This window comes from Colias croceus, chromosome 16 (genome assembly GCF_905220415.1).
Source record: "Colias croceus chromosome 16, ilColCroc2.1".
NCBI lineage: Eukaryota > Metazoa > Arthropoda > Insecta > Lepidoptera > Pieridae > Colias > Colias croceus.
Window position 1 is genome coordinate 2,249,620 of NC_059552.1, and position 22,868 is coordinate 2,272,487.

Consider the following 22,868-nt stretch of genomic DNA (forward strand, 5'->3'; position numbering starts at 1 on the left):
ACTTTAGGAACAGCACTTCCTTCTAAATATAATCATTGGAACATACACTTTATCATGTTTTTGTCAAAGCAACCAAATTTATGATTTCAAAACACTCCGAACACTGCACTCTTTTTACGTCTGCTTGCAACAGCGCGACGTTCGCAATCTGCCATCAAAATGCGAAAATAAAATTGAAAATGCGAACATTCAATTTAAATGTTGCCATTTACAAGTACAGCACTTTGTTTACAGAAAACGTTTTAACTCCAATAAATTCGTATACTGTGTTCGTATAATATTAGATTAAAATATACGTCTAAAACAATACGTAATTAAAACATTTTTGATTATTATCTTAGTTTATATTACTTGCGTATTATTACTTTTCTCTTTTTCAATTCATGATGATTAGAATAGCTATTCTCAAAGTATATTCATACGATATACATAATAACAAATCTTGTTTTTATACCTGACTTAAAATTTGTTATGAATCTCGAACCTATCTATCTAGATATTTTCTAAAATTGAACTTTTAATAAATTCAAGAGCGAGGGTAAAAAAATGAAATGAAAAAAGTCATGGGATAGCGAGACTTATTTATTATATCGACAAATTAGTAGATAAAAAAAGTTTTGAAATCGATCCGAGTACCTATTAATTATTTTATGATGAACACTTTATACAGCTTTATAAAATTATTTATTTTATAGAGTACATAATAATTTAATATCTGTACAATATGACGTCTGTGCTAGTGTTGTCAGTATTGTGAATTTTACCCAGGTTACAGGTAAAAATTTAGTTAGTAGTTCTTTGTTTAACAATATAATATTATTTTTATTTGTAATTAATTTTGAAATAAAATGATGATTAAGTGTTGTATAAGCAATATAAATAGATCGTTCGAAATTACTGAAAAAGTGCTATCATACTTCTGGAATAACATATTATTTAGGTATACCTCAAAATAATGGTGGTCGTGTATTCCAGTGAATTTTATTTTATATAGTTTAGTAGATTTTTCTTATTTCGTTTGTTATTCCTATCCACAAAATTTTCTCTGAAGCATTAATAATTTAAATAAAATTATGTTTAAACATCTATAATTATAGTAGATTTATATTTTAAATTGGGTAACATTTGTCTGTGGTTGACGAATGAAGTGAATGATGGATGGATATGACATGACACCAAAATTGCGGCGTGGATTTATGGATACTATTTTTCATAAAAATATCTGTTGTATTTTAATAAAATGTTTGATTTAATAACAATAGCTAAGGTCATTGATTGAAACATAAAATAAAGTGGAAGAGATATATATCTCAAATGTCGAGATAATGATTGTTAATTTAAAAGTTTATAATCAAAGTTTGTGCATATCATTGTGCTTAGTGTGTTATTACGGAAAAGTGTTTAGTGCATTATAGCAGAGGTTGAGTTACTGGAAATGGTGCTATCAACTTACAGCGGTGTCAGTTTTAAGACGAGTTCTATTTGATTGTGTATTTTTATTTAATTTTAAGAAGAATAAAAATGTATCCTACACCGACGCGGCACCCGGCTGGAGCAGTTCGGGTTTGTTTAATTTATTTATTAGCCTATATGTTAACTTTATTGTACTTGAATTTTATGGAATGTCGTGATATTTTTTTTCAGGGGCCTCAACCCTCGGCAGGTCCGATAAAGTTTACGATAGCGGATACTTTAGAAAGAATAAAGGAAGAATTTAATTTTTTACAAGCACAATATCATACGTAAGTTTTCAAGTGATTCAATTTAAAATTTTCCTTAAGTACAATAATTTTCGAATGTAGCTATCAGTAAGTTGAATGTCCTATTTCATGATTAAGAAATTGATTGAGGGTCATGAATATCATGCCACAATTATTACAGTTTGAGGCTATTTCGTACTCTATTTTTATTATTTTTTCACCCTTTAAACTATAACCTGTATACTAACTTATTAAAGTTGAAATAATTACTTTGTAAATGAAGCCATTCTTTTAAACTCTTTAACAATTCAACATTAGTTTGCAAATTATAAATTAACAGTTATAATAACCAATTAAGAAAGTAATTTAAAATATCTGTTTTAATCTATTGTTATTTTACAGGTTAAAATTAGAATGTGAGAAACTAGCTAGTGAAAAAACCGAAATGCAACGGCATTATGTTATGGTAAGAGTTCTTAATTTGCAGTATTCACATTATTACTTGTAAAGAGTATTTCATGTATAAAAATGTGTTACAATCTTTTCTTAGTCATCTTAAAGGAATATTATTTTTAAAGTGAAACTTTTATTACATCGTCTCAAACTTTTTGGTCTGTGTAGCGCATGTCGCGTGACGCACGATACGTACGATAATTATCGTACAAATACGATAATTTTTAGTTAAATGTCTATAGTATGAAAAAAGTTTCACTTTTACCGTGGTTTCATAAAACCACACAACATTTTTTTATTTCTGCTATTACCACCAGTTAAAATCATTTCTGTCTTGGTGTACTCATCATTAAAATTTAATAACAATTCAAACACATAAAGCACATGGTTATTAATAATTTATCTATTAATGATTTAGAATATTAATATAAAGATGGCCAAAATTATTTCATAGCATTACGATGCAGATGTTTAATTCTGTTCACATATACATAAAAAATATGCTATTTGTTTTATATTTTATGTTTCTGAAAGGTATCTAACCTAATTTATTTCTCTTTTCAGTATTACGAGATGTCCTATGGATTGAATGTTGAAATGCACAAGCAGGTAAATTATTTTATTGCCTCGTTATTCTATGAGTACAATACAAATTGTCCATATTTATGAGTGCTAAAACATAAATATACTTTATTGCTTTGTTTTATAATTATTTCATGTCTATTACTTGAAGCAATTTTCATTATACCTTTTTTATCTGTAGTTTCATTGTGCAAGAGTTTTAATTGAAGCCAACGGAATGTATTTTCTCCTTCATTACAATAGTAATTACTTTGATGAAAAGTAATAATAACAATTAGTTATAATTATCCAAATTTTTATATTATAAGAATGTAGCTTATAATATGTACAATTGTATAGCTATATAAAATATCTATTAGAACTGCTAGAGCTGATGATAGTGCATTCTTGTCTTGAATACACTTGACTTTTTACTAAATCATAATAGAGAACTTTCTAGAACATTTCTAACATTCTCATTTAGTTGACCACCCACTATATTTGTCTATTCCTGGTAGTCTGCTACTAATATAATTTTTTATAAATCATTAGTTCAGCTGATTGCACATAATGTTTTAGACGGAAATAGCGAAGAGATTAAGCGCAATAATTGGACAAGTGTTGCCGTTCCTCGCTCAAGAGCACCAACAGCAAGTCGCCTCCGCCGTGGAGAGAGCTAAGCAGGTCACTATGTCTGAACTTAATGCTATCATAGGGGTAAGTTTTTTGTTCGTATTTCAATGTAAATACAAACAAAATGGTTACTGACTATCTATTTTTATAATGCTGTACTGAACCCTGTTAACTTTAGAAAATATTTCTTTACTGACCAAATTCCCGAATTTCTTCGACTTATTTATCTTGAATTGGTTTTTGGATACAATATTTTTTAAGGGATTACATATTCAATTACTTTAATTGAGATAAGGTTGATGGTTTATGCGATTGTGTTTGTAGATAATGCTTAAATCAGGTAATTTGTTGTTACAATATAAAAAATAAATAATTGAGCGTATTTTTTAAATGTTGTCCGCAGCAACAACAACAACAGGGACTGCAGCAACTTCTTGTAAGTTAGTCAAACATGTGCTTGGTTTTATGTTTTTTTTGTTTGTGATTAACACCACTTTTGTGTTGCAAGATTATTATTTTTTTCGTAGACATCTCATTACATTTTAGTGTGAACTAATTCCGTTGTAAATATAATTATTTGATAAGTATGTTAAACAAAGCTGTTATGTAGTTTGCTTTAGATTAGGAAGTCTGTCTATAGCAAATACAGTCTTGTACACAGTTTATACAGATTTTATGTGAGTCAAGGATCTCAACACGGCAAATGTAGGCTTTTCCTATGTTTTGATAAAACTAATATTCACAGATAAATCTGTAACAATACCTTAAATTGTATTTTTCATAATATATTGACCTAAAAGATATAGGCACTTTATTATTTAAACACCCAAAAAGATAATATAACTAAAACAAATACTAGATAACTGAAAATCTTTATTTATTCATAAATCATATTACAAAACATTATGAAATGGTTGAGTGCCCATCGTTCTAATACAATACATTGTGATTGGACTTTAATAGCAGCCACAAATCAATATCTCGGTCATTAATATAACCGTTTCTATTTCATATCGACATTTTCATATAAAATTAATGGAGTTTCCCATATGCCTAACTTTATTCCATTAAATTCAAGCACCGTTGACTTCACATAGTTATTGCTTTTCATGACGCACTGTACATGTGGCTTGAGAGTTATTTTTATTTCATTTTTAGTAATTTTTTTTGTTATGCTCTTTCTTGTATTTGATAAATATAGGTACTTATAGGTTTTCCGAAAAAGGTTATAAAATGATTCTTGTCACTAAACTATAGTTCAATTTTAACAGTTTAAATACTGTGTTCTAGGAGAGATCCAATGTTTTGTAAAGATCTACTGATGCAACTAACTCGGAGCACTTTATTATTTTTAACTAACTTATCTTGCACGCAATTTCACGATTGTAAAGGGGTTTCTAATTCAGCTAGGTGGTTTTCTATTGTCATAATTATGTATCTAACGATCATTTTAATATCATTTGCTAGGGCGTGATAGTTGGATCATATCAAACTTTTTGTAATTAAAAAAAAAAAAAACCTTTGACAAAATACTGGATACATAAGTACCTATTGTTTATATGGGTCATGATTCATTATTCATAAGTGTTATTTGCTTTATTTTCGTTTCTGGGTTTTTTCATTCTTGTGTAATCATCACTTTTATTGTGTAATAAAAAATTGTGTTATATTTGTTCTTAAACTCTTATGTTTTTAGTAGTTGTTTATGTGTTTTTTTATAGATCACCATTCACCATAATGTAGTTTTAATATTTGTTATTTTTATTTATCACTTATTTATAATTATATTATAATATGTGAATTTTATCAATTTCTATTATAGTGTTTCATATATATCATTAAACCCATAATATATTAGCAATTATACCTGTGGATCGTATTATGTCTCGTGGTTGTCTCGTGCTCGTGTGCGAGCAGCGTTAAAGACTACAAAATAGGGGTCCATATTGTTTCTAACGTCCCAGGCGTCTAAAAGAGCGTGTGCGCCGAGCATACGTGTCAGAAGTGAAACTTCTTTGGTTTCAAAACTCAGATTCAAAGATACCAAAATCGTCGCTTTACTTCATGACGTGACGGTATTTATTTATTAAAAAAGGTACACATCACAGCTGACAATTCTGACTAATTGTACACAAATTTAATCACATGTTGCGGTAAAATGCCCGCCAAATTGTATGTACACAGCACAGGTACATACAATTCGGCTGGTATTGCCATGACACGACCTTGAAATAATACTCTCAACGCGCCTAAAGAAGTTCCACTTTTTAACCGACTTCAAAAAAAGGAGGAGGTTATCAATTCGGCCGGTATGTTTTTTTTTATGTATGTACATCGATTACTCCGCGATTTCTGAACCGATTTACCGTGATTCTTTTTTTGTTCGATGCGGGATGGTGTCGAATTGGTCCCATAAAAATTTTATTCGTATAGGCCCAGTAGTTTTTATTTTATGAGCATTTTTGTCTGTATTTGTAAATGTTGCAAGTTTGAAGTCGGTTGTTTTTAACGCAGTTATCACTTGTATAATACATCGAACACTATAATAGATACCCAGCCACCTCGGAACGTTCGTAACAAGGGAATGTTTCCAGCAACAGATCCACGCGTCCGGCCTGCCGCACGGCGTAGCGGGCGCGGGCGCGTTGTTAGGCGCGGGCGGGTTGTTGTTCCCCGGCGCGGGACCGCCGCCGGCGCCGCACTTACCCCCGCCGGCGCATAAGGTGAGAATTTTGGCGTGTATTGACAATAATACATATTTTTTTAGGTAGAATTTAACTAAGTGACTTTATATGTATATAAACTAAGAAGTCCCATCCTGTTTATGTGGAGAAATCTACCTTACATGTTAAAGATATATGTCTCCAATTTTTTTCTAATGGTGTTAGTTAAGGCCAAAGTGAAACATGTATTTTACATTGTGATTTTAATAAACAATTAGATTCAAACATTCAGTTTAATTTAAAAAAAAGTATGATGCGACCGATGATGTTCAACACACTACTGTCAAGTAGAGGGATGATAATTATGATCATAATTTTATGTAAGTGTATTTATAACACATACAATGACAGTAATCAAATATAAAAGTTAGATACAATTTACCGTTAAACAAGCTTATTTAACAAATTATTCATAAATATTTATAGGTGGAACTACCCCCTCCATCGGATATAAAACCGCCCTTATCAGGTGGACCGGCGCCACCCCCCCTCCTGCCGGGACAACCCCCTCCCCCCAGAGAGGACGATAGACTAGCCGCTTCAAGAGCTATGAGCCAACAGGTAAATATAACAAAAAGAAGTAACGCTTTCATAGTTATATAGTTTGAGTTGGGTAACTTGTTAATTGGGTTAGAAAGAGAGAGAAAATTGCAGGGACCATCTGCTTCTCTCTTTTGATTTTAGTTTGGAAGAAGTCTTACCTTGAAGTATTGCCACACTTACTATAATACGTCTATAGAAAATTAAATGTATTGAAAATGAACGAATGTAATACGAGAAGCAGGTAGACTTTTTTCCAAAACTATACTGTAGTCTGTAACAGAATAAAAGATCTTTTATAGTAATCCTTCTGCCTAACATTTTTTTTTTCAAGTTTTCCGGATTATTATAGCATTTTTATAAGCTACTCAATAAATAAATTATTTTAATATTCTCAATTGAATGGTCAGTTACGATGTTGCTAGGAAAAACGATTAAAAATAAGATCAATAACAATGTTAAATAACAGAATCGTAATGAAACCATAAAACATTTAAATACCGAGTTTGATTTATTACTGTACGTTGTTATGTAAGATTTGTCTTTTTATAGACATGTAATGTACACAGATTAAAGATATACGTAATTAACTTGTGACGTCTTAGTTTCGTCCTCACTAAATTATATTAATTTTTAAGGAAAACTAAGTACTTTAAAATTACAATAAATCTAGTTGCTTCTAGGTGTTTAATTGTATTTTAAATCATGCTTTTTACAAGTTTTTTGAATAGCTAATTACTAGTGGTCCGCCCCTGCTTCGCCCGTGGTACATGACGATTTCTTTCCATAAGAAACATCCTCGTACTTCAAGAAATATTATAAAAAGGTTTAACGAAATCCGTTCAGCAGCTCTCAAGATTTGCGCTCAGCAACAAATATAGTCTTTCATTTTTATCCGATGATAAATTTTATTAATTAATATGAAAAGGTTTTATATATGAAAACTTGCTGCTCCGCGCGGTTTCACCCCCGTGGCTCCACTCTTGTTGGTCGTAGCGTGATGATAATGGCTTCCTCGATAAATGGGCTACACCGACAGAATTTTTCAGATCGGACCGGTAGTTCCCGAGATTAGCGCGTTCAAACGTACAAACTCTTCAGCTTTATAATATTATATATAGAAAATAACGTCCGCACAATTTTATTATTTATTTATATATTTTATTATAATCAGCAGCGTCGCTCAGTATCGCCTCTAGAGCGCGAACAGAAGTACCGGCCGCGCTCGCCCGAGCCCGAGCCGCTCGACGCGAAGCGACGGAAGGAGGACAAGGTGGGATATGTCAGTGTGTCTAGTGTTAGTGGTATTTGTACTCGATCGCTTGCTGTGTGCGATTGGTTGGCTGGTTTTGGTGTAGCTACGTGTGATTGAAAGGGGATTGTTAAGTCTAATTGATTTTTTTTTATCAAAGAACAGGTACTTGTTCAACGCATAGAACCTGAAGTACGAGCACGATAAATAGCGTCACAGTATTCGTATCGTTATAGAGAGTATGATGTCATTATGAATGACTTAGGGAGAAGCTGGTGCCGGTATACACAGGCTAGTTCTTCGAACTAAGCCTAAAACGGGTGCCACTTATACTTTTTATTTGTGAACAAAACTATAATGAATATGTCCATGTCTATGAAAGAATAAGAAATAAATGTAATTTATTATTAAATAATAAAAAAAAAGACGGGTTGCACTCCGGGAGTGCCGGCAGAAGTGAAAACTTTATTATTAACGTTGAGTTCTCTCCATCCGTCTTACGCTTTTTCGATCAGGTCACGTGCCCTGACGCGAGTTTAAGATTTTATACCCATTACAGAAAAAGTGCTCAACGCCGCTAAAGAAATTTTCACTTCAAAAATTCTCACATGTAAAATTAGTCCTTTTTCGCACGGCAGGGGCGCTTTTCAAATTCCCATACAAATGCTCTCGCCAATATAGATAGGGAGGCGAAGAGGGGAATTTTCTGTAATACTCGAGCGTGGCAGTTTAAGATATGAGAGATACCTTAGACCTAATAGAACAACCTTGTTAACTATTTAGCTCTATATGTAGTGACGCGCGCCTAAGATAGACGATCAGATTAGTAAAAAAAAATCGATAGTCTGAAATACTCGAGCGCGTCAGATTAAGATATTGGGGGTTGATTTTAGTGGTTTAAGACTAAATTTAACTAATCTGACCATAAGTCCTTGACGCCGCCGTGTTATAGGGTCGCGAACTTGTAAAAAAAAAAAAACGTTAATCCGGCATTCTCGAGCGCGATTGTTTTTATTTTGTATTTTGAAGAATATAATCTAAAACTTACTAAAAATACAAAATCTGCCGGTTTCCGCATGACCGGAAGTCTGGAGGAGCCATTTCTTCTTCCAAAAAACGCGTTGCAGCATATAAGTCGCGAACTTTACTTTTTCCAAAAAAATAAACAAAAAAGGTAATTTTATTTTACAAAAAAAGGTCTCTTTTAATTTTTGTCCAAAGTTAAAACTTTTTTACTTGAAGCATTATAAAAATTCAAACTCCCGGTTTTTTGAGTATATCTCGAAAACTGAGGGTGTTAAGAAAAATTGATATGAAATAACGATGATTAAAAAAAAGAAACCCACAAACCTTTTTCGGTCAGATTAAGAGAACCCACCAACATTTTTGTCAGATTAAGAAAATATGCTTTCAGGATACCGAGATGAACCTCCCCTATGAAAATCTGACGCGCTCGAGTATTTCAAAAGGACTTTTTTTTTCTGCATTTTCAAAAATTCATCGTAACTTATCGTCATGCCGTAATCGTCAGTTTTTTTAAGGGGAGCTTCCTTGGGGCCTACTTAACACCCCTTCCGAAAATCTGACGCGCTCGAGTAAATTTTTTTTTGTGCATTTTTGATGAATTTATATGCCTAGCCCCACCACGCAAACCGGCAGATTAGTATACCGCTGTTATCAGAGGCACTTGGAGCATACGTAGTATGAATATCTGACGCGCTCGAGAATGCCCAAGTAACTGTTTTTTTTTACATTTTTGAAAATCCGTAAACGCCAAACCCACCGCTAAAATGGTTTTTACCATAGAAGCTTTTCTTTTCGAAATTATTTTATCTTTCGATTTTGATAAGTCTCGACGACGCCGTTGAATTACGCCATTTAGCTACCTCGCCTCCCTATCTAATACGAATACTTTGACGATAGTAATTTTCGTGGTCGCTGATATTAAGTGGTAATAAATGTTTGTGTTTAATGTGATAATAGAAAGGGTTAGTTGTGTACAGAATTTTATAAAATATACATTTTTTTAGTCAAATTTTATGGGATATTATTATCTTACTATCTAACCATTACAGTATCTATTAAAGAAATGAATATTGCAAATGAATACCAAAACAGACAACCAATTTTAAGCTTTATAACGCTTTGTATAAAGTTGCTTTTAGTTTATTGCTACAGTGTTTGCTGATATTAAAATTGCTTTCATGCGTTAATTTCAACCATTTTTATATTTGATATTCCAGGATAGTGATGCAGAAAAGAGCGATCAAGATTTGGTTGTAGATGTTGCTAATGAGGTTAGTATTATATTCTCGTACTATATTATTGTAAATGTTAATTGGTTATTAATTAATTCTGCTTCAAGATAATTTTACGAATTTGAGTTACTATTTTAAGAGGCCTACACCACCGAAACTAGCGCCACCGAACATTTTATTTTTTTAGTCCTTAACCAGATCAAATTTAAAAAATCTAGCTCGGTACTTTGCTAGTATATTACTTGTAGTATTTTTGGTATTACTTTTCACTATTCTAACTGTTCATTATTCTAGAGAACTTTTAGTATAGTTGGTTCTTTGATATGCTGTTCCTCTTGCTATTTCGGTTACAGTCCGGGCTGTCTGGCTGGCCGCAGTGGTTGCGTTTATTAGTGCGCATCTTATCTGCACAGGAAAATATCCTTAATTTAAAGTCATTTTTTAACGCGTAATTTTTAATCTTTTGCCTTTAGATAGATCCATCAGACATAATTTTTTTATTGCAAGACGTTTTTTTCGTTGTAAAATAGGTGCCATACGCAATTTTTATTTCAAAATAACTAAAATGTCATCGAAATAAGTGAAATTACATCAACATGAGTCCCAGTGAAAGATAAGTAATCACTGTGTTACTTATCCTTCTACACGCACTAATAAACGCAACCACTGCGGCCAGCCAGACTGCCCGGACTCTAACCGAAATAGCAAGAGAAACAGTATATCAAAAACCCAACTATACTAAAATGACTTTTTTTTAAACGTTGCTAGCTCCCGTACTATCCTAATTTACCGAATGCAAAATAATGAAAAGTAATACCAAAAATACTACAAGTAATATACTAGCAAAGTACCGAGCTAGATTTTTTAAATTTGATCTGGTTTAGGAGTAAAAAAATAAAATGTTGGGGGGCGCTAGTTGCGGTGGTGTAGTCGCCACTAAAGTTTGAAAGGAGATTTCTTGCGAAGTTAAGTTACTATTCTAAACTCAAGTTTGAAAAGAAACACAACGATTTTAGCTTTTGTGTTTGTTAACAATAAAAAATCGATAATCGCAATAATCAACAAATGGAACAATATATGAGTTCTAAAATTACATGTTACATCGAAAATTTTAGATTTTGTTCAAAGGTAGAACTAAAATTTTGTCTACAATATTCCCGTTTACATTATTTTGAGTGATAAATGATCCTTATATATTTTTTTTATTTAAAAATATCACTTTCAGGAGGAAAGAGGGTCACCAAGTGTACGCACAGAGGGCGAGAGAACGGAAAATGGTCCAAGACCTCCGTCGAGATCAGGCTCCTCATCGAGTCGATCCACTCCTAAGAGCTCTAAAGATGTAAGTATACAATTGTTTTACTAATAAAATCATTCATACATATTTACACAAATTAATGTGGAAAATAGATCCTATATGTCATTTGGTTAAATAAGAGACGATGTTAATAAATGAAATTTATTTTTATTACATACAATTAAACAGTACAAAAATCATACATAGCATGAACATGCTTTTGGAATTTATATTTATTTCTTATTAATTAAATGCTGTAAAAACGTAAATACGCAATTACATGCTGTAAATACGCAATGCAAGAAACGTAAAAACCAAGTTCTTTTATTAATGGGTTCGACTAAGAGGAAGATTACATTGCTAACACTTAAAAACAATCTATAATAAAATAATCACATTGCAGGAGAAGCCTGGAACTCCAGGGGCGAAGGGCCGGGCTCCAACACCGACAGGCCGATACGCATTTCCCCCATACGCTGCTTACCGCACCCCCCTCCCTTTTGACGGGCATAGGACCAATGGCATGCCGCCTGCTAAACCGTTAGTGTTTTTTTTTTATAATAATACAAGTTTGCACAGTATTAATAATATTGAAAAAAAAAATGCAACTAAAACATTTTGGAATTCAATCGTTATCATGAAATCTATATACAGACATTTGTGTTTGATGTTATCTTATAACTTGCAAGTTGCATCTATTGTATATGCAAAATATTTAGAATGTAGTTATTTTGCTTAAACTTTACTTCATTAAAATAGTCTTGCTGCGTTTTTTCAAGTATTAATAATGAGTCAATATTAACCTATTTGTAATATAATATAACACTATCTTGAAATATACAAAATTTTTGAGGAAATAATAAATGCTTCTCATAAAATGATTTATGCCTACAGAGCGTATTCCTACCACACATGCGGCGGGCCGCTGCAACCCGTACCCTTCCCTGCGGATGCACTCGTAGGGCCCGGGATCCCGCGTGGAGCCCGACAGGTTGCCACACTCCCACATGGGGAAGTTGTATGTGCGGTCGCGTTGTCTTTAGGATCTAACGCACGGCACGCGTACACGGGCGGCAAGGGTTGCGTTAAGTTGTGGGACATCACTAGCCCGGGATCCCCGAACACGCTCGAGCCGCTGTCGCAGTTGGACTGTTTGGTTAGTTGTGATTTAATTGAAAAAAAAAAAATGTTTTTAACAATATATTTTGTGTTATAATAGTAAAGGCGTATACACTGCCATGTAAAACGCAGCTTAGTGCGAATGTATTTTTTAATGTCGCTTGTAAGTGTATTTATGGAACATGTTCAGAAAATGCATCCACGCGTGTTGATTCAGATCACGCGCGTATAAGTGGTGAAACATGCGTACATGCGCGTCGGTGCGACAGAAACGCACGAGACGTATAGCATGCTAAGTCGCACAGCGTCGTGCGTTATTTCGTGCCAAAAGCGAACTGTTTGGAACGAAATTCATGAATCTACAAAACGTAATTTAGCTCTTTACACGATTGTATAAATTGAAATCCCGCAAGTAGGCGCGTAGATGCGTATCGATATAACACTTAAAATAATACGTGGCAGTGTGATAATCGCCTAAACGAATACTTACCAATTGCGTATATTGTGTGTAATATTCTTATAATTTATTTTATTTTTATTGAAAAGTATTTATAATTATAGTTGAGCCAATTTAATAGGCAACATTTGACGTCTATCAATTTTATCTTCGAAGAGAGGTAACCTGCTTAAAAACATCGATTAAAGTGAATTAATCGATACGGATTTGAAACATTTGTCAATCGAATTTATTAATTTATGATGATTTTTATTCACAAGTAATCAATGCATTCGATTCTAGATGTCAGATTTCGATTTTTAGAGTAACGTCTCTGCTATTTAAATAGAAAAAAGGTTTATTGACACAAAATTGTAGCGACGTCAGTTCTTCAATTCAGAAATTGTTTATTATGTTTAGTATGGTTTATCAGTAGAATGAAATCTTAAGGGTACCATTCACAGGCGCACCCATCCGCTGGATTTGTAGCTGGCGACAAGTCCGCGGACAAATCTGCGTGTGTATGTGTAGTTGTGCGCGGCTCGCGGCTCGGCGCGGCGCTCGCCGACTGGAGACGGATAGTGATAGACGTGTAGTGTGTGGGCGATGACGGATTTGTCCACGGATTGGTACGGCTCGGGGCTCGGCTCGCGGCGCGTGTAGTGAATGCCGGGCTTTAAAATTACTTAATGTATCGGTCATTATTATTATAAATATGTAATCATAATTGAAAAAAGTTAAGCAAATGTGCAGTTCTAACAAAACGAAATATCATGTTATTCTATGTCGTCGTTACTAGGTTACGTTGTTGAATTTTGTTTAACTGTCAAATGTTGCCTATTAAAATGGCTCTACTATAGTAGTAGTCTCTCTATTATATCTGTGTTTATTTGATTGCAGCAAAGGGACAACTACATCCGCTCGGTGAAGCTATTACCGGACGGGCGCACGCTGCTGGTGGGCGGCGAGGCGTCCAACCTGTCGATCTGGGACCTGTCGGCGCCGACGCCGCGCATGCGCGCCGAGCTCACCTCCTCCGCGCCCGCCTGCTACGCGCTCGCCATCAGCCCCGACAGCAAGGTGACTATTCGTTATTCCACTCATAATTATGTGATACTAACGGTCCGCCCCGGCTGCGCCCGTGGTACTTTTTTTTTTTTTTATTTATTTATTTATTAAGGTTTACCAGAAATTGTTACACAAATTGACAAATATACATAAAATTAAACTTAAATCTAAGTGTACAATTTTAGATAGGTAAACACCACACAAATTTAGACATTGAAAGTTAAAACAACTTAATATACAAATGAATACATATTCACGTTTTCTCTACATAAGAACCATCCTTGCACTTCAAGGAATATAATAAAAAAAGAATTAAAGAAATCGGTTCAGCTGTTCTAAAGTTATGCGCTTACCAACACATTTTGGGATTCATTTTTATATTATAGAAGATTTTCGACTTAACATTCGTATGAACGAAAGAAACATTTATTTTTGAAGTGAAAGTTTTTTAGGCGAGTTTAAAGTAAAATATCAGTTGCGTCATGGCAATACCGTCACGTATCTGCGATTTGGGCGACAATTTTGATATCTTTGAATCTTGCCAAAGAAGTTGCACTTCTGACACGTCACACACGCTTTGGTTACGTCCGAAAAACAGGGCTTATCGTGAATACTCGAATCAAGGCGAATAGCAAGTGCATTGTTTACATTATTTCATTTTTTCATAATTTCATTGTTTCATTTTTCGCCTCGCTATTCGCACAAATGTGTATAGATATATTAAGAAGAGCTGGAACGTCAACACATTTACACATTGCACATGTTAGGCCGGGAGATACTGACACAAAATTTCGGGTCATTTGTAACAGGATGGCGGTCTAGAAGGGTCTTAGTACGCAACGACAAAAAGAAAAATGATGGTCAGAACGCTGGTACTGGCGGACTACATCTTTTTTATGGGCTATCGGTAAATTCTAAAATTTTTGTGTTACAAATCGTTTGACTTTCGCTATTTATACGACGAGTTCGACTAACGCCCACGCGACTAGTCCGCCGGTACCAGCGTTCTGACCATCATTTTTATTTTAGTCATTGCGTAATAAGACCTTAGAACCGCCATTCTGTTACAAATGACCCGAAATTTTGTGTCAGTATCTCCCGGCCTATGTATGTGTCATATTTTGCAATTGTTTATAAATACAGGGTGATGTAATTGGTGTAGTACGAATATCTAAAAATCTATGAAGAATTTTGTGATACAGTAAATGGAAGAATTATAGACTATTTTACAGTATTTAATAAAATCATTTAATTTTTTGTTCATTTTCATTAGAAATGTCAATTTTTCTCACCAAGGTGGAAATTTGGATGATAAGGATCTTGTTAGAAAAATATAAATTTTGACTAAAATCGGCATTTTTTTTTTTCAAAAATCAAATTACTAATTAATAATCAGAGTTATAACATTATTAAAAAAAAATAAGCCAAACTATACACAATTTTTACTTGATGCAATCTTCAAAGATCATGGACATAGTGTATTGCGCCTTCCACCATACCATCCAGAACTCAACCCAATAGAGTTACCTACTATGGGGCATAATTAAAGGGAAAGTAGCATCACAAAATGTGAACTTTAACTTGAAAACTGTGGAAGAATTATTTAGAAAGGAAGCAAATGCCATATTAGTCTGGATATGTTTAGTGACGTTTGGAGAAAGACGCGAGAACATGAGGAAAAATATATTCAATTATAGAACCAAAAGTAGATAATTACACTGACTCATTTACTGACGGCGAGTTCTTCGAGCGATGAAAGTTTCAGTGAAGTAGAAGATTACGATTAGGTATGATTAAATAGATTCTTCTTCTTCTCTATAGATACTGCTCTCTGAATTGGTGGTAAATGTTAAAACTGTTAAACTGCTAAGACGATTCAAAAGTGCTTCTAGAAGAAGTCTAATTGTATAAATGTTTGAGTTTGAGTTTAAAACCAATAGTGTGAATATTATACAATAAACATGTAACACATATTTGTTAGCGCGTATTGGTAGGTATTACGTACTAACTACAAATATAATATTATTTGTGTTGTTCTTATATAATATCTTTACTCGACTAAAGTCAGGACAAGACTGGTCCGCAACTGCAGAAGACGTCCGTTATTTAAATCATTATCAAAACAACCATCCGTGTGTTGGGAGTGAGCGCACGTGTTATTTGTATTGTTTTTATGACCTGAAATTTAATTATTATTTGATGATTGAATGACTATTAATACTTTTATCCAATTGATTATTATTAGAATAAATAATTAACTTCATCAATTGATTTACTTTTAAAGTATAATTTTACAGGTAAATTATGAGAGCTTTCATAATTATATTTGCATAATATATTTATCTACAACGCACCCATTTTACAATTCAAGTCGAAAATGAAACTAGAGTCGCATTTATTTTTGAACATACTGTAAGTGAAATTGCATAAGTGTGAGTACTGTGAACATGCCAGCTTTCCTTAATTGACCGATAGATGTACCATTCGGCTGATTGTATGCACGCTGATCGCTGAACTAACAGTTGACACGTATGAACCTCTTTGAAGCGAATTAGGATAACACATCGTTCACGCCATGCGGTAATACCTCTCAGCCGTCAACGTTAACCGCTGCGTGCGCGTCTCTGCGTTTGGTGTGCGTTTTAGTCGAGCCCAGCGAACGCCGTCTGCTTGTATGCCATAAACAATTATTTCGAATCGTTTTTGAAAATTTTTGTTGAATTTTTTTTTGTTGATACTATGCAAAAATCTTCAATCTGTTGTCGAAACAGCATTAACATCAAATAATAAAGTTTTTTTTAAATAAATGGAATACTTTCTATGACATAAAAATATTTGATTTCAGGTTTGCTTCAGTTGTTGTTCTGACGGGAATATCGCAGTCTGGGATCTACATAATCAAACATTAGTTAGGCAATTCCAAGGTAAGACATCTTTATTTTAATACAATATTGTTAACTTTAGATCGCTGAAAATACTTGAATTTCTCCACTAAGGGTGATACTATACGAGCGGTTTTCCCGTCGCGGGAAACCGCTCGCCAAAGCTGCCGCAGACCATCAAACTACACGGGACGCGGTTTATCGCTGTTTTCTGTTCATTTGAACACCACGAGCGAACGCTAAGATCCCGCGCCGAATGATGTACGTAGCGGGAAACCGCCCGTGTAGTTTAAAGCGCCGGTTATCAGCGGCGGTTTGACGCTGCATGCGGCGGTCGAATTTGTCCCGCCTGTGAACCGCGACGGGAAACCGCGCAGTGTAGTATGCAGCATACAACTTTCATTTTAAATTGTGACTAGTGCGGTTCAGAAGCGGATTCCCGCGGCGGGAAAACCGCTCGTATAGCATCACCCTAAGGGCTGTGCAGATATGGCGGAGAGCAGAACAGAGCATTTTTCGTAGGCAAACTATTATCGACGTCCTCATTAAAAAATAATATTCATAAAGCGCAGCGCGGTATCTTTCGCACGTGACGCTTCGATGCTTCTCGGGAATAAATTGTTATTTGATTTTTAATTTTACTTTAACGAGGACAATGTCGATTATAATTTGACAATGAAAAATGCGCCGCGCTGCGCTCCTTCACAAGTTCACACCTGTGTCGGTGCGAAACGTGGTTTAGAGTAACTGTATTAATTATTTTATTTAACAAGATTTGTTTTTTTTGTATACTTATTTATATAGTTATTTATATAATAATGTATGTGTGTCAGGTCACACGGACGGCGCGTCGTGCATCGACATCAGCCCGGACGGCAGCCGGCTGTGGACGGGCGGGCTGGACAACACGGTGCGCTCGTGGGACCTGCGCGAGGGCCGCCAGCTGCACCAGCACGACTTCTCCAGCCAGATATTCTCGCTGGGATACTGTCCCACCGGTAAGATGATTACTCAGCTCACTAGCACTGTTCAGAGAGCGGAATGGTCAAGCAGATCTGACTGCAAGCAAGCCAGAGAAGCCCTACCGGACATTGACTCGAGACTTGCACGTCGGCTTCTCAACCTACGTAGAGTGCAACTACGTGTAATAACAGGGACCCTCACAGGGCACGGCCCCTTTAACAAACATCTCTTCAATCTAGGGATCACAGACAGTCCGCTATGCAGAGCATGCATGGCGACCGAGGAAACGGCAGCCCACGTCATCATGGAATGTAAGGGGGTTGCGGAGTACAGGGCAAGATACCTGGGGTCTCCTGGGTCCCTCCCAGAAGCCTTTGGCAGCCCTCACAAGCTGCTTGGCTTCATGGAGGAGCTCGGGTGGTTTCAGTTTTAGCTGGTTTCCCCCCACCTCCCTCTCTCACGCAAAATAGGCGCTTGACGTCGAGTTGCGGAGAAATGCCCGTCTATTATTATTATTACTGTCCCACCGGTATGTTGGCTATATCACATCGCGATATATGCTAAAGTAGAAGTGAAACTGAAAAATACAATAGCGGGAACACCAGTGATACAAATCGACTATAATAATATGTGAAATAGGAGCGGAGAAGCAAAATAAATTTTGTAAAAACAGGAATAGTCCTTCTGAGAGCAGACATACAGATACTGAAATATTTGAGTTGCGATTATTTGAGTCCGAGCTTTACTTCGAGTCACCACTGCTTTTGCGTTTATTTTAAAAGTTGCATGCTTCTTGCTAATTCAAGAAGAAAAAACCTACAAACTAAAAATTAAGCCCATTCAGTTGCTTGCTTAACTAACACAACATTCCTAACAGATAACTAACACATAAAAAACAAAAAACTTCTATCACACATAACCTTATATCTCTCAACCCATGTTCACAAATATGAAACTACCTCTAAAACATACCATATTTGCCCACCCAGGTTCCTGGCTAGCAGTAGGAATGGAGAACTCCCACGTAGAAGTACTCCACGCGGGCAAACCGGACCGTTACCAGCTCGCTTTGCACGAATCATGTGTGTTATCGCTGCGGTTTGCGGCTTCGGGCAAGTGGTTTGTGTCCACGGGCAAGGATAATCTGCTAAATGCGTGGAGGACACCGTATGGAGCTAGTATATTTCAGGTGAGATGATTATAAAATATGACAAGTATTTTTTATGTTTAAATTTGTATGTAGAAGTTAAAAAAAATCATCTATGTTTTTAAAGTGAGAAAAGATTCGCTAATCAGTAAAAAATAAAAATACGGCAAATTTCACCAAGATGTCTGGACGTTATTTCGCATGATACTTTTTTTTTATTTTTTATTACAGATAATTTATTTTTAAATTACTTGTGAAGTATTTTATTTGGAGAAATTACACCTTTGGTTGAATAAAATGACAATATAGGTATTCAATACTTAAATACAAAAATTCACGACTTGAATAAACATTCATTAATTTTGTTTACTCTTTTCAGTCTAAAGAATCGTCGTCGGTGCTCAGTTGTGATGTGTCTTCGGATGATAAGTTCATAGTGACGGGTTCGGGGGACAAGAAAGCGACAGTTTACGAAGTTTTGTATTGAAATAGTGATGTGAAATATAACAGTGAAACAAAATAACGTTAGCGAAAGTGATAGTGAAAAGTGATGTGTAGCGAACCGATAATCTCAATAGGCAATAATTGTTTTGCGGTCCAGTAAATTTGAAGGTGAGATGGAATAGTGTCACTTTTTTTAAGTATATTTTGGCGCGAAAAGAATATTTTAAGTGAAAAGATGTTGATAGGTTACCAACACAATGTCAAAAATGGCATGCATACACAATTAGATGTCAAAGTAAGATGGCATGATTCAACTATTATGAGCGAGAAAGAGACAACTGAACTATTAAAACACATCTCAATGTGCCGTTCCCGATCTTTAAGCCTATCTACAGCTTTCTACTTGAAACGATATGAAATTAATTGTTAAATATCACGTGTCGTCCAAGGCCTAGCTATGATACGCACAAATGTTCTATGCACGGTGATTTAGTATTATTTTGTAGCATTATACGCGAACAATAAATTTGTATGAGATAGAAATTTGTTAGTATGAAAGTACTTAGTTTCAGCAGTTTTATATGGTGCAAAAATTAGTCAGCATATCTTAAATATTGTTTTTAAAGGAAAATAAGGGTAATAAAAGTTGTCTATTATGTTTTAACTAGCTGTGCTCCGCGGTTTTACCCGCAGTGTTCTGCTCCTGTTGATTTTAGCGAGATGATGAGCCTATAGTCTTCTTCGATGAATTGGCTATCTAACACCGAAAGAATTTTTCAAATCGGACCAGTAGTGCCCGAGATTAGCGCGTTCAAACAAACAAGCTCTTCAGCTTTATAATATTAAGTATAGATGACACAAGTTTTTGACACTCACTTATGAGATAATGGGATGCGTGAAGACTGCAACTAAAGTAGCATTTATTAAATAGATATTTGATTTTTATATGTATTATATTTAAGTAATGGAAACAAGTAGATGCATTTTGTATATTGTCGATTTAATTTTGGTTAAGGTAACGGTGCAGTGGTTTTTATTATTATTAAGTGACATTTTATTCTGTCTCATTGTACTATGAAATTGACTATTTGAATGTTTTCTACAAAATGAATTTAAATTAATATGTAATTTTACTTTGAAATGTATAGTGATCAGTTTTATTTTATCAAATGTCATTTTATTATCAAATTAATAAAAATATTGAATTTTATAAAATAAAGATTTGCCTTGCAAGGAAACATTCTTATGCAGTCAACTTTTAATGTTAATTAATTGTAATCAGCAGTGGTTTCGTGATATCTCTTTTGTTTAAATACAAAAAAAATGAATTGCTATTTAATATTTTATGTGATGTGCTTTAATCAAATAACTGTTTTATTTAACTAAGAGCATACTCAATATGTCCTTTTCCATAAGTGACAAACTGCAGTAAAATTTCTTGTACTACTCACAATTTCTATTATTTTTGAGTCGATTTCAAGGTTCATGGCAATACAGTCACGACATGGAGTAAGGCGAGGATTTTGGTATCTTTATTCTGGTAAATTTAATAAATAAAGAGATGTCGCTAGCTCACTGCTGTTTATAAGATCACTGTCAGGCGATATTCTTAGTGTTAAGTATTGTATATTTTTATAAATATGAAAATCATTTTTATTTACTAAGTTCAACTTATTTCCTTGAGCCCTTTCATATATTTATTGCGATTGCAAATATATTTTTGTGTATTCAAATTGTATTTCAAGAGATTTGAATTTATTTTTGTGTAGATTTATCACAGACTGAAGTACCTAGTAAATAATGTAATATTTTATGATTTATTTACTTTATTTTACGCATTTCAGTGATCATTATGCAATTTATTTCAAATTATTTGGATGTTGTCTTATAAATATTTTGATTAGTTGTTAAAATTGGGATGATTTCTTCATAAAATACATATAATAATTATGTTGCCAGTGAATCCTAATTCAAAGAAATGTTGCTTCCTATAAAATTTAGATTGTATATTAATTTTGTATAAACATAGAGACTGAATTATGTTTATAGTTTAATTTAACAGTACTCAAATACATGCCCAAAAAGATCTAAAATGTATTCGTAAAAATATGAATTTAATTTTTTCATTAAATGTTATTTTTCATGAGAATTTGTTGTATTATTTATCTGACATATATTTTAAACTAGCTTACCGCCCGCGACTCCGCCCGAATTGTCTAAAACCTAATAAATTATATACTAAAACCTTCCTCTTGAATTACTCTATCTATTAAAAAAAACCGCATCAAAAACCCGTTGCGTAGTTTTAAAGATTGCATACAAAGGGACATAAGGACAGAGAAAGCGACTTTGTTTTATACTATGTGGTGATTAAGGATTAAAATACAGTCTTAAGGGGCCTTAGTAGGTGAACACGGCAAAATGGACTGTTTTCTATGAGCTATAATTGAAAATATTGAAGTTTTTTCGCACTGGAATTTCTAATATGTATTACAGAACATATGTGTGATGGGATGACTGTTTCCAAAACACGATTGGAAACATTTTGCTCGATAAAAAAAAATCCTGAAGTTACCTCTAAAATATCATATAAATGCTCATTACAACCGTATTTTACGATAATAATTCGTATAAAATCACAAATACATAGGTATTTACCTTGTCGATTTCGTGACTGTTTTAGATTTAGAAAATACTAAATATTTTCATTCACTTTTTGATAAAAATGTGAATGGCGCTTACGATTTTTAGTTCGGACCCCCTCACCGCTTACCTCAGGCCCGAATAGCTGAATTTTCGCTGACCGCCTAACCCCTCTTAAACACTTCTTTATGTATCGGCTTCTTTTCGATTCGACTAATAATTTATTTACTTTTCATGTGTAGATTACAATATGATTTACATTAGTAAAATTTTATCAAAAAATTCTAAATATATAATAAATGCTAATAATTATAGATACTATATTGCCAAAAGGGATATTTTTGTAAAACTAATGAAAAGTATATCTTATCAAGGTGTATTATCGCGGATAATTTTTATAAGGACTTTGTCGGCGGTAATCCGGTATTAATGGATTATAATTTTTTATTATAGTGATAAAAGTGGTAGTTCCTGTTAATCAACAATTTTTTCTCAAAAAAAAAAACCTTTTGCAATCTTCTGACACCATCTTTGAAACTTTTTGAAATAACATACCTACGTATAAAAATAATTCCTTCTTCAGGCCTCCAACGATTTCATGAATCTTTTAGTTTTCAAATGTCTAGTTTGTACAGAATGAAATATTTGTAAGATTTACAGGCAACATAAAACTTTTGCCATCAATGTTTTAGCTTAAAATATTGGAGCCGTTGTTTCTTCTGTGCCTGCCATTATAAATCCTGAACGCT

The 22,868-nt window shown here is 34.0% G+C and overlaps 1 protein-coding gene across 11 annotated transcripts; it reads left to right on the forward strand.

Moving 5' to 3' along the window:
* Nucleotides 1–1,155: 1,155 nt before the first annotated feature.
* Nucleotides 1,156–21,625, forward strand: LOC123698336 (protein groucho-like). Of its 11 annotated transcripts, none has more exons than XM_045644921.1 (18): nt 1,156–1,563; nt 1,645–1,742; nt 2,103–2,166; nt 2,718–2,762; nt 3,294–3,431; nt 3,751–3,783; nt 5,942–6,070; nt 6,497–6,631; nt 7,785–7,907; nt 10,106–10,159; nt 11,346–11,462; nt 11,821–11,957; nt 12,312–12,573; nt 13,873–14,052; nt 16,886–16,964; nt 17,756–17,920; nt 18,875–19,074; nt 19,412–21,625. In XM_045644921.1, the coding sequence occupies exons 1-18, from the start codon at nt 1,522–1,524 to the stop codon at nt 19,517–19,519; spliced, it is 2,109 nt and encodes a 702-aa protein (XP_045500877.1). In that variant the 5' UTR covers nt 1,156–1,521; the 3' UTR covers nt 19,520–21,625. The 11 variants fall into 11 exon arrangements, with proteins under 11 accessions (XP_045500877.1, XP_045500880.1, XP_045500881.1 ...); XM_045644924.1 differs by having other exon boundaries at nt 7,785–7,892; XM_045644925.1 differs by having other exon boundaries at nt 7,785–7,883.
* Nucleotides 21,626–22,868: the final 1,243 nt, after the last annotated feature.

Excerpts from the sequence above, each read along its gene's own strand:
- LOC123698336 (XM_045644921.1), top strand. The coding sequence starts at position 1,522 with ATGTATCCTACACCGACGCGGCACCCGGCTGGAGCAGTTCGG. Across the intron at positions 2,763-3,293 it reads ATGTTGAAATGCACAAGCAG|ACGGAAATAGCGAAGAGATT; the intron begins GTAAATTATTTT and ends ATAATGTTTTAG. Across the intron at positions 3,432-3,750 it reads AACTTAATGCTATCATAGGG|CAACAACAACAACAGGGACT; the intron begins GTAAGTTTTTTG and ends TGTTGTCCGCAG.